Source organism: Entelurus aequoreus, linkage group LG03 (genome assembly GCF_033978785.1).
Source record: "Entelurus aequoreus isolate RoL-2023_Sb linkage group LG03, RoL_Eaeq_v1.1, whole genome shotgun sequence".
Classification (NCBI taxonomy): Eukaryota; Metazoa; Chordata; class Actinopteri; order Syngnathiformes; family Syngnathidae; genus Entelurus; species Entelurus aequoreus.
The window spans coordinates 41,577,253-41,590,334 of NC_084733.1; the positions used below are offsets into that span (position 1 = coordinate 41,577,253).

At 39.3% G+C, this 13,082-nt stretch overlaps 1 protein-coding gene across 1 annotated transcript; it reads left to right on the forward strand.

The window, feature by feature from the left end:
• The first annotated feature begins 1,615 nt into the window (after positions 1–1,615).
• On the forward strand, positions 1,616–12,659 carry LOC133646462 (tubulin beta-4B chain-like). The gene is made up of 5 exons (XM_062041830.1): positions 1,616–1,736; positions 6,119–6,227; positions 9,476–9,586; positions 9,666–9,910; positions 9,969–12,659. Exons 1-5 carry the CDS (start codon positions 1,680–1,682, stop codon positions 10,776–10,778), a joined length of 1,332 nt encoding a protein of 443 aa, XP_061897814.1. The 5' UTR covers positions 1,616–1,679; the 3' UTR covers positions 10,779–12,659.
• The last annotated feature ends 423 nt before the right edge of the window (positions 12,660–13,082 follow it).

Below are 13,082 nucleotides of genomic sequence, written 5' to 3' on the forward strand. Positions count from 1 at the left end.
CCCTTGGCATACCTTCAAGTACCCCCAGGGGTACGCGTACGTACCCCCATTTGAGAACCACTGCTGTAAGTGACCAGACGTCCGAGATCAAAACTGGGAATGTAATCCCAGAGAGGGGGGGAAAAAACGGTCAGCTATTTTTAAATTCAAGAAACAATATGATTAGGTTATATATACATGCATATATCCTACATAAACAATGTATGAATACATTAGATATTTATATATCTTAGGGACCTGTAGACTGTATAGGTTTAGTTTATTCTGTCTTGACACTTTGTATTGATATTTTGTATTACATTCTTCCCTTAAATGATCATGTTTACAGTGATTGTTTTATATGTATTTTTTATGTATGTCTCTTTGGATAAAAGCGTCTGCCAAATACATAAACATATATAAACACCTGAAAGTCTTTATATCATCTAAAACAACCAATCTGTTTCACTGGATTCAGAATAAAACCAAATTCTGTATTCAAGTATGACATTTTTTAAATTTAATTAATTTCATTGACAAGCAATTCTATTATGGTCATACTCTTGTTTGCTAGCGGCTACGATTTCAGTACTATTGAAGATCTTTGCTCTTTCTCAACTCTGTGGTAATAGTATTTTCACAAAATACAACCAAAAGTATGTTAATTAAATCTTACTTGTGAAAATTAATCTCCCGATTACTATTTTCAACAGTCCGCTCATTTGAGCAGGAAAACGCTGAACACCAGCCCGGCGTCTTTGTTTTCTACCTGTCAACTGTCAGTTTAGGCTGCTCGCCGGCTCCTCATCACCACTTCAAGATGGCGGCCGAATTTCTCGCGTCACAGCAGCCAATGCTGCGTCTACTTATAAGATGTCTATGGAGCTCGCCAGACGCCTTGACGAACACGCAATGCATCGTGGGAAATAGAGGCACCATGCGCCAAAAAAGTTACAAAAAAGCCAGTCTCAGTATGATTGAAATAGTTGTTTTGTCCTGTACACCTACAATTGTACACATGATACTTGAATGCATAAGTATTTGCACTGAATTCTGTTCAACTAAAACGTATGATTTAATAAGTAGACAAAGTAGCTCATTATGAAACACTCCATTGAGTAAGCTTACATATGTATCACACTTTCAAAGCAATGTCATTATTTCTTCATACTTTATGTGTTATTAATGTTATGATACAATAAAATACCATGGGTTTCATTATTTCAAAGCACATTTTACGGAGGAAAACACGCCCTCAAGCTGCGGTTTGAGTAAACACTTCCTGTATGGGCCCTTTAGACGTAAAAGCTCACGTGACACTACCAAAATAAAATGCCGTTTGTAAATATACCGCTTACGATTAAAGGCATGTTATAAATGATTCAAGTTGGTATACATAGACAAACATTGCCATTATACAGCTGTAATGTAGAGACAGCGCCCTCTGTCAGACGCCAGGCAGAAAAGTCGACGTGCACGCGTCACCAGTGTGCGCGCTCCTACGTTCCCGTCTACTTGTGGCCAGCGTGCATCTCTGTGACAGAGGGAGGTGCTCTGTGTGGTGGTGGGGCCACAGGGCCACGCTCTCCTTGGGCTGCGGCGCTACAGCGCAGGCACTGTACAAACATCTCAAGAAGAGGAAGCAAGAAGATCTCCAACGTTCCCAAACTTATTTTATTGTTCCATCCTTTGCGTGCACAATGAGAGAAATTGTTCATATTCAGGCTGGCCAGTGTGGAAACCAGATTGGTGCCAAAGTAAGTCAGTTAACAATTTATTTGCAAATATGACTATTTATACATTCATTTTATACATTATTCTCATTGAGGGCATGAAGAAAGACTCAAAACAAAAGTACTGAGACACCTTAAAATCACCCCTGTGTTGTATTTAGTAATGTATGTAAATAATGTAAATAATTCATTGTATATACTCTGATGATTATCTTGTGTGATGACTGTATTATGAAAATAGTATATATCTGTATCATGAATCAATTTAAGTGGACCCCGACTAACAAGTTGAAACACTTATTCGGGTGTTACCATTTAGTGGTCAATTGTACGGAATATGTACTTCACTGTGCAATCCATTGGCGTTGTTAGGCCTATTTTAGGGGGGCTCAAGCCCCCCTAAAATGTTCTTAAGCCCCCCTAAATAATTTGGTGTTAAAAAAAAACAAATACATGCCGACATATTTCTTATAAAGTGGCCCGAATATGAGTTTAAATAAATAATCATATAACCTGTCATTATTTACTCAGTTTCCCCTCACTTCATAGCGTAAGATAGAGAGCCCCTTTAGTGCGTCGGTATCCAATCCATTCCACTTGTTCATAGAGAAAATGCCCACATCACTCAAAATCCAATCCGCATTTTCTCTGCGACCTTCCTTGCGGTCCTGCAGGTGTACGAAGCACATTAGCACACAGCACTGCAGAACAAGAACCTTGTGTCTGCAATTGTAAATAATTTAGTTTTTAAGTTTTGTGTTTCTTGTAGAATCGATATACAGTTAAAATAATGAAAAGAACATCATTAAATATATTTGTTTTATTGTATTGTTACATTAATAGCTGTTGTATTATTATAGGATGGCTTGTTAAACATTTCATAGGATTTTCAGAGGGTGGAAAAACCAAGACATTTAATATAAAATGTAAAATGAATAAATACATAAAAAGAAAAAGAAAGAAAATGGTTAAAAGCCATCGTCCCGGGGAGCATTTAATTTCGTCCCGTGCATTTTTTTTACCGTCCCCGTGACAACAGGACTACGTTGATCTCAAGCCCTGGAAGTTACATTTTATTGTTTGCATTATTTGTTTCAGCATTGCACTTTGAAGATGGTCCCTCAGCTCTTTGACAGCTTTGGCTCTTTTTCAGATCAGCAGACAGTCGGACTCTAAGTCTTTCTTATTTACAGTATATATAAAAGTTTCTCATTTCTATTCAGACTTCCATATATATTTAATTTCCTTAACGGCTTGCCATAATATATATATATATATATATATATATATATATATATATATATATATATATATATATATATATATATATATATATATATATATATATACAAGCCAAATTATCCCGATCCAGATATTACTTTAATTCAAGTAATTAAGTAATATTTCCAGGGCTTGAATTTACAACCATTTTAGTCACATATGTGCCCAAAATGTAATCTGTGCAACTTCAAAATATTTGGGAACAAACAATTATTGTATTGTGAGCTAAAGTCGTGGCATTAGCCTCTAATTTGTGAATGAATAACATAGAGGCTAATGCCATGACTTTCATTGTGTTTCAGTGTGTCTTGAAGGATCATGCAAGTAATTGTTTCTTGTTGATGCTGTAAACAAAATGTCACTGTGCAAACCCATGTTTGTTGTTGTACTGAACACACATTGAAAATAAACCCACTGAAATAATAATAATAACAATGATTAATTTCTAAATCTTTGTAAGCCGTTTGTGAAGTTTTGTGCTCGTGCGCTACGTTCGCTCACATCCTGTGCATCTCCTGGGGGCTAAGCCCCCCCTGTCCTTAAAAGCTAGTGACGCCCCTGGTGCAATCTACTAATAAAAGTTTCAATCAATCAAAAAAGGTGCACAGGGTCGTCCCTGGCAACATTGAGGCCCAAAGCAGACTTTAATTTTGTGTGAAAATATTGTTATACTTTTTTAATCAACTTTAAATTAATTTCATGCATGTTTTGTACTAAAACTAAATGTTTCAATAATGATTTTATTTAGGGCAAAATAAGATTTGAACCCAGTGCCCTGCAGCACTAACACAGCGTGCCAGGGGACATGGACTGCTCCAGGCTAAATTGAAATCCTAAGCAGAATTTACTAGTAACTTTTTCAATTGTATATTATACATTTATATATTTGAAGCATCCACCCGGTTACAAAAAAATTTTCACTTTTGTATTTATGTAAAACAACGTTTATCTTCTTTTAATCCAACTTTAATTCAATTTGATGCATTATTTTGTAGCACATTAAATTAAGGGGAAATGCTTTTGTGTGCAAAATAACATAAAAAAAACCTGAAATGTATAAACCATCCTAGCCTATTTCAGGCTGGAAAGACATGCACTAATGCTGTGCGCCACAGGAGACAGTTCTACTACAAGGAGACATGTTTTTATTATATTCCTAGCAGTGACTAGTTAGACGTGTGGTAAAATTTTAAATGAAACGCACTGTCATTCATTAACATCTGACATGCAATAGGATCGCGGCCTCATGCACATACACGCGTGATCTGCGTATATGGAGGGTCGACCCAGATTGTGGACAATAATTCCATTGAGGGGAATACTTTTTTTGGCGTTTTTTTGTCTGTCAAACACAGTTGGGTGAGTGGTGTATGAACTTGAGATCACCGACCTCAACCCCATCAACTACCTTTTGGGTGAACGAGAACGGATATTTTGGCATTTTTACTTATTTAATACTTGCAGAAGATTTACAAAACTCAAAACCAGTGAAGTTGGCACGTTGTGTAATTCGTAAATAAAAACAGAATACAATGATTTGCAAATGTTTTTCAACTTATATTCAATTGAATAGACTGCAAAGACAAGATACTCAATGTTCAAATTGAGAAACTCTTTTTTGGGGGGGCAAATAATCATTAGAATTTAATGGCAGCAACACATTGCAAACAAGTTGGCAGGGGCATTTTTTACCACTGGGTTACATGGCCTTTCCTTTTAACAACACTCAGTAAACATTTGGGAACTGAGGAGACCAATTTTTGAAGCTTTTCAGGTGGAATTCTTTCCCATTCTTGCTTGATGTACAGCTTAAGTTGTTCAACAGGGGTCTCCGTTGTCGCATTTTTTAACTTTATAATGTGCCACACATTTTCAATGGGAGACAGGTCTGGACTACAGGCAGGCCAGTCTAGTACCTGCACTCTTTTAATATGAAGCCAAGTTGTTGTAACACATGGCTTGGCATTGTCTTGCTGAAATAAGCAGGGGCGTCCATGATAACGTTGCTTGAATGGCAACATATGTTGCTCCAAAGCCTGTATGTACATTTCAGCATCAATGGTGCCTTCACAGATGTGTAACTTACCCATGCTTTGGGCACTAATACACCCCCATTCCATCACAGATTCTGGCTTTTGAACACAATCCAGATGGTTCTTTTCCTCTTTGTTCCGGAGGACACAACGTCCACAGTTTCCAAAAACAATTTGAAATGTGGACTTGTCAGACCACAGAACACTTTTCCTTTTTGCATCAGTCCTTCTTAGATGAGCTCCGGCTCAGCGAAGTTTCTGGGTGTTGTTGATAAATGGCTTTCGCTTTGCATAGTAGAGTTTTGACTTGCACTTACAGATGTAGCGACAAACTGTATTTAGTGACAGTGGTTTTCTGAAGTGTTCCTGAGCCCATGTGATGATATCCTTTACACACTGATGTCGCTTTTTGATGCAGTACCGCCTGAGGGATCAACATCATCGCTTTTGTGCAGTGATTTCTCCAGATTCTCTGAACCTTTCGATGATATCACAGACTTTAGATGGTGAAATCCCTAAATTCCTTGCAATAGCTCATTAAGAAATGTTCTTAAACTGTTCGACAACCTGCTCACGCATTTGTTCACAAAGTGGTGACCCACGGCCCATCCTTGTTTGTGAATGACTGAGCATTTCATGGAAGCTGCTTTTATACCCAATCATGGCACACACCTGTTTCTAATTAGCCTGTTCACCTGTGGGATGTTCCAAATTAGTGTTTGTTGAGCATTCCTTAACTTTTTGCCACTTGCGCCTGCTTTTTTGAAACATGTTGCAGGCTGCAAATTCCAAATGAGCTAATATTTGCAAAAAATAATGTTTTCCAGTTCGAACATTAAGTATCTTGTCTTTGCAGTGTATTCAATTGAATAGAGGCTGAAAAGGATTTGCTAATCATTGTATTCTGTTTTTATTTACGATTTACACAGCGTGCCAACTTGACTGGTTTTGGGTTTTGTAGGTTAGAAATGGAAGAAAATCCTACGAATTCCAAAGAGCAAACTGACCTGTTCTTACATACTTTTATATCCTGTACTTACATTGTACAAATAGTACTGTACTCTTTTGATTGCTTTCTTTTCAATCTCGCAGTTCTGGGAAGTGATTAGTGACGAGCATGGCATCGATCCCACGGGGACCTACCATGGAGACAGTGACCTGCAGCTGGACAGGATCAACGTTTACTATAATGAAGCGACAGGTACTCTCTACTGACACCCAAACAGCACATTGTTGTCCATCAGGGCTGCAACTAACGACTATTTTAGTAGCTGATTAATCATCGATAATCTAAACAATTTAGTTGACTTATTGGATTATGCAACATTTTGCGGTCTCTAATGTAGCAATTTTACATCTAGCTTGAGATATCTTTATGCATTGCTAACTAACAATATAGACAACAAAGATACCAGTTGTTCCTAGTTTATCACTGTTAATTAATTCTGGACGTGACCACCATAAATTAATTCCCGCAATAATTAATATAAATCAAGTATATTCATAGCTAGACTGTAAACTGTTTGAGCCCTCTTGAAATAATGATGATACATGATACTGAACAGCGAGCGCTCTGATTGGTTTGGTCTCCTCCAATTGATACATGTCCTTTGTTTCGCCAATTTATGCTTGAAACTGCTTTATTTAGGACCAAAAAACTAAAATATGCTTTAAAAATATAACCAAAATAAATCTGCGATATGGTGAAGCTGCAATACTTGAAACGTAATGTGGTGAGAGATTATTGTACTTCATTCAGAAATATTCATTTATGAATTGTGCTGCTGCAACAATAGAAATAGCTCCTACTTAAACATGTTTCCATTTAAAAGCAAGGACAGGCAAAGTGCTGATAAAAACGAAAAAGTCGGAATAGCAGCAAAAAACACCAGCATTATCTAGCTCCCTGAAAAGAAAGACAATGTTGGGATAAAATTATAGATAAAACTATTTTTCACATGACTCCATTTATTTGTTGTTAGCGAGCTAACAAGCTATTTATTTTCCTCCAAAATACAGACAGTTTAGTTTGCAGACATTAGCCAAAATTAAACATTTTTTCCACACATACACATCTCTCTGTTGTTAGCTAGCTAGCTAAGAAGCTATTGCAGCGTCCTCAAAAAGAAAGCCCAAGTTTAGCTAGTGGACTTTAGCTAAAAATGATAGTTAAAACAATTTTTCACACAACTCTGTCTGTCTTTTGTTAGCTAGGCAGCTAATAAGCTCTCTAGCTTTGTCAAAAATAAAGTTTAGCTAGTAGACTTTAGGTAAAATGTTCACACCATCTCTCTTGTTAGCTGGCTAGCTAACACACTATCTAGCTTCATCAAAAATAAATACAAAGTTTAACAAGTGGACTTGAGCTAAAATGGTAGTTAAAACTATTTTTCACATATAACTCAGGTTCTCTTTTAGCTAGCTAGCTAACAAGCTAACACCTGTCCCATTGGACATGCTTCCGCTTTAAATGATCCAGCATCACAGATGCACTGCCATGAAAAGCAAAGCCCGCTTTGCAAATTGAGCAAGTTGATATATTGTTTTATATGTGTTTAGGGTGAATTATTCCCATAATTTTGATGGTTTCGCTTGCGGTGTTATTGCGGTTCCAACAGCCATTTATCAATTCCCTATGCTTGTCGGTAGTTTTGCCAACTGTCCCTTGGAAAAATGTAATCATCCCATATTTAGAAACAAAAGTTTGTGTTCCATATTGAGCTGTCAAGGTACACACTGTGTCCTGTATTTTGTTACCGTGACAATTAAAAAATTGTCTGTAAAATATCAATAGATGACAGCTTCGCAACACTCTGCCTCAGCCTAACTTCTGGCAATCAGACTACAAACGTGACTTCCGACCGCAGTGACAATTTTCCTTTTAAAGAAAAAAGGCAGCGATTGGAAAAGTTAAAAGGTCGTTTTGGTTAAGCTACATGGGGAAATCACGTCAATGAGGTACATGCTAACTTAATGGTGCTGTTTGCAACTTCCTCACAGCAAAATTTTTCAAAGTAAAAAATATAACAAAAACACCACCGGGTAGCATATGAAATTTAAAAAAATGTACCGGCCCAAATAAAATCGTCAACACTTATGCGCAGGTAGCACATGCACAAATACAAAAGCAGTCCAAGAGAAGCAACAAACAATTTTCAGTCATGTTATGATAGAATATACATTCAATGACTGTTAGTAGCTAACACCTAAAGCAAATCTGACATCACCTGGACAAAGATAAGACCTTCTGGAGGAAAGTTCTGTGGTCAGATGAAACCTGACCTACCGTCAAGCATGGTAGTGGTAGTATTATGCTCTGGGCCTAGTTTTGCTGCCAATGGAACTGGTGCTTTAAATGGGACAATGAAAAAGGAGGATTACCTCTAAATTCTTCAGGACAACCTAAAATCATGGGCCCGGAGGTTGAGTCTTGAGTGCAGTTGGGTGTTCCAACAGGACAATGACCCTAAACACACGTCAAAAGTGGTAAAGGAATAGCTAAATCAGGCTAGAATTAAGGTTTTAGAATGGCCTTCCCAAAGTCCTGACTGGGACGTGTGGACAATGCTGAAGAAACAGGTCTATGTCAGAAAAGCAACATTTAGCTGAACTGCACCATTTTGTCAAGAGGAGTGGTCAAAAATTAAACCAGAAGCTTGCCAGAAGCTTGTGGGTGGCTACCAAAAGTGCCTAATTGCAGTGAAATTTGCCAAGGGACATGTAACCAAATATTAACATTGCTGTATGTATACTTTTGACCCAGCAGATTTGGTCACATTTTCAGTAAACCCATAATAAATTCCTAAAAGGACCAAACTTCATGAATGTTTTTTTGTGACCAACAAGTATGTGCTCCAATCACTCTATCACAAAAAAAATAAGAGTTGTAGACGTTATTGGAAACTCAAGACAGCCATGACATTATGTTCTTTACAAGTGTATATAAACGTTTGACCACGGCTGTACGTACCTAAATTAAGTCATTATGTACAAGTAGCTATAGAGGCCGAGATACACTGTAAAACACTGAAAAGTTGGCGCCTTCTAGACATCTGTATAAATGTTGCAAACAGCCCTTTTAATAGTGCTTGCTCACTTTTTCTTAGAAGTGTCATTTAGCAACTCTGCTCTCTTGTTGTCAGTATAGTACTGATGTCTCCTAGTCCTTAGCACAAATAGTGGGCCCTGCTTTGATAGTGACACTAAAAAAATGGGGTTGACCAGCCTTTTAAAGTGTCTTTTAATCTGGGAGTTGGCAACACTACTTGTTGGTAGCACTGGTAATGCTAAGTCGTCGGTTCCGTCCAAAAAAACACGACGAATGATGTCACTGACAAAATAATTTGTATGTGACAAATTTAATTACGATTTTTGTCAACAACGTCGACTAACTATTAATGAATTTTATTGCTTTCTCTTCATTTCTGACTTGTATTGTTGTGGATAAAGGAGGCAAATATGTGCCGCGTGCTGTTCTTGTGGACTTGGAACCAGGCACCATGGACTCTGTGAGATCTGGACCGTTTGGCCAGATATTTCGACCTGACAATTTTGTGTTTGGTGGGTTAATTAAAAGCTATGTTAATGTCGTACATTTAGGTCAGGCTGGTTTACGAAAGTAGTGCTGTCTCCCGCGTAGGTCAAAGCGGTGCTGGTAACAACTGGGCCAAAGGTCATTACACCGAGGGAGCTGAGGTGGTGGACTCGGTCCTGGATGTTGTGCGCAAAGAGTCGGAAAACTGCGACTGCCTGCAAGGTTACCAGCTCACACATGCCCTCGGCGGTGGAACAGGATCAGGCATGGGAACCTTGCTCATCAGCAAGATCCGTGAGGAATACCCTGATAGGATCATGAATACGTTCAGCGTGGTGCCTTCACCTAAGGTGAGCGTCTTTGTGATACAGCGTGAGTGCGATGATTGAAGTTGTGTGTTTTCACCAGGTGTCCGACACGGTGGTGGAGCCGTACAACGCCACCCTGTCCATCCACCAGCTGGTTGAGAACACAGATGAAACCTACTGCATCGACAACGAGGCTCTCTACGACATCTGTTTCCGCACGCTCAAGCTGACCACGCCCACTTACGGAGACCTGAACCACCTGGTTTCCTCCACCATGAGCGGCGTCACCACCTGCCTACGCTTCCCGGGTCAGCTCAACGCCGACCTCCGAAAACTGGCCGTCAACATGGTGCCTTTCCCCCGTTTACACTTCTTCATGCCGGGCTTTGCCCCCCTGACCAGCAGGGGGAGCCAGCAGTACCGAGCTCTAACCGTTGCCGAACTCACCCAGCAAGCGTTCGACGCCAAGAACATGATGGCGGCGTGCGACCCGCGTCAAGGCCGCTACCTGACCGTGGCCACCATTTTCCGGGGGCGCATGTCCATGAAGGAGGTGGACGAGCAGATGCTCAACGTGCAGAACAAGAACAGCAGCTACTTCGTCGAGTGGATCCCCAACAACGTCAAGACCGCCGTCTGCGACATTCCTCCCCGCGGCCTCAAGATGGCCGTCACCTTCATCGGCAACACCACCGCCATCCAGGACATGTTCAAACGTATCTCTGAGCAGTTCACAGCCATGCTGCGTCGGAAGGCCTTCCTGCACTGGTACACGGGCGAAGGCATGGACGAGATGGAGTTCACCGAAGCCGAGAGCAACATGAATGATCTGGTGTCCGAGTACCAGCAGTACCAGGACGCCAGTGCGGAGGATGAAGGGGAAGGCGAGGAAGAGGGCGAAGAAGATTAAGCGTATTGTTACATTATTAGTATTATACCTTTTGTTCTAAATATTGTCTCACATTGGCAAAACTAAATTGGCCCTAGTGTGTGAATGTGAGTGTGAATGTTGTCTGTCTATCTGTGTTGGCCCTGTGATGAGGTGGCGACTTGTCCAGGGTGTACCCCGCCTTCCGCCTGATTGTAGCTGAGATAGGCTCCAGCGACCCCAAAGGGAATAAGCGGTAGAAAATGGATGGATGGATGAACAAGTTCACCAGATTTCAGTCATGCTAATTATGCAAATTGATTTAAACTAGTTGGTATTGTTATTAATTAGGCTCTTGTGTATCAACCATGGCCGCCCCACCCTATACATATTGATCATGCGCCATGCCAGCCATTGGGCATGAAGGGGCGTTTTGCGTGTATAATTAATTAATTAAGGGGCGCTTCATCTGAAATTTTACCGCAAACATTTCGAGCCGCTTCCTGCTCCGTCACTGATAAGATATAATGTCAAACTTCCCAACACAAATGCAACTAGCTCCTGTGGGGTACAGTGTTAGTCATTTTATTGTGAGACAGGTACTGAGCTCAAATCTTGGTCTGACCTGATTTAGGAAGGTTTTTAATTACCGTATTTCTCGGACTATAAGGCGCTGTTAAAATCCTTTAATTTTCTCAAATCGACAGTGTCTTGTGTAACTGAATTCTGGTTGTGCTTACCAACCTCGAAGCAATTATATTTGATACATGGTGTAATAAGTGTGACCAGTAGATGGCAATCTCATAAGAGATTTGTAGACTTTGGTAAGCTACTGAGCCGCACCACTTGATGGATTGTCAGCGCAATACGGCTACCGTAGTCAGACGTGCTGTGCTTCAACATACGGGTATTATGGAGTGTGTGTGTGTGTGTACATAAGGACCCCAAAATGGCACCTATTGGAATACATGTGGCGTTTTGTTTCGCCTTATTATGCAAAATCAACTTTTCTTACCTATTGGTACCTGCTAATGTGTATTTGGGATCTGCATAAGTTCGGAAAATGTGTGCCTGTGTAGCCTGTGCCGTAGTCAATAAGCTCCTTTTTTGCGGGGCATGCATCATCCGCTGTTGTCATTTCTAATATAAAATAGTGTATACTGTAGTTCTGACATCTGTCAGTAGACTCGCTATGGGAGCGCCAAAAACTACAACAAAAAATGAGAAGATGCTGTCGAAGTGGAACCACGTAAATAAGACCGCCCACAAAATGGCGCATCCTGATGACGAAAAAAGCGGCTTAACGATGGTCTTTAAAACATAATAGATGCAACATTTTGACCAAAAAAACACCATTACATGTTACGTAGACCACAAGAAAGTGTTTTAAATGTAGAAAAATGCATCATAATATGACACCTTTAATGGGTCTTACAATTTGTTGCGCCTTTTGTATGGAAATACATCTGAATAGACCCGCTCATTGGCAGCGCGCCTTATCATTCAGTGCGCTCTATGGTCCGAAACATACGGTATGTTAAAATTGGTATTTTATCTTACAATTTTTTTTTTATTCCCCATTATTTTTGTTACCACAAAACATGCATAAATTAAATTTAAGTTTGATTAAAAAGTATGAAAAATATATTTTTTAGCCTAGGGGCAGCCCTGCTATCAACTATTACAATAAAAGTTCAATCATCAATGTTTGATATTGAAATTAAAACGATTAAGTTTTGATATGACCTTGACGGAGACCTCTTACAACCCTCTGCTTGCCCCCAATGGACTGAACTCTCATATTATCATGAATCATTTGCAATAACTACCCACATCTGCGGCCCCTTCCCAAGGACTCTGTTCTCCCATTTTGGGTTTTAAGTTTTTCCTTGCCCGGATGTGTGTTCAGACCAGTGATTTCATTGTGGTTTGTGCAGCCCTTTTGAGGCACTTTTTTTTAAAGGCTATATAAATAAACTTTGATTTGTTTTAATCATGACTCATGTTTATTAAGTTAATAAATGTAAGTAACATCACGATACAAAATGGATGAAATTACTATCCTATTGTAAATTATAGAGTTGAAAGGACATTCCACTGAAAGCATTCCATTTGCTTGTTGCAACTCACAAAATTAAAATTTCTCTAAATCTGATAATACACATATCCAACTACTCATAATGTTTATTGGCCCATAGGGCGAAGATGACCAATTTTAGTAACAGGATTAAAAGTAACAATAATTTGCCAATAAGTAATACTGGAAAATCTAAAGTGATAAAATTCATGAAATATAACATGTTATCTCATAGCGTGTTGACACTAAACACATTACAGTGATTCAAC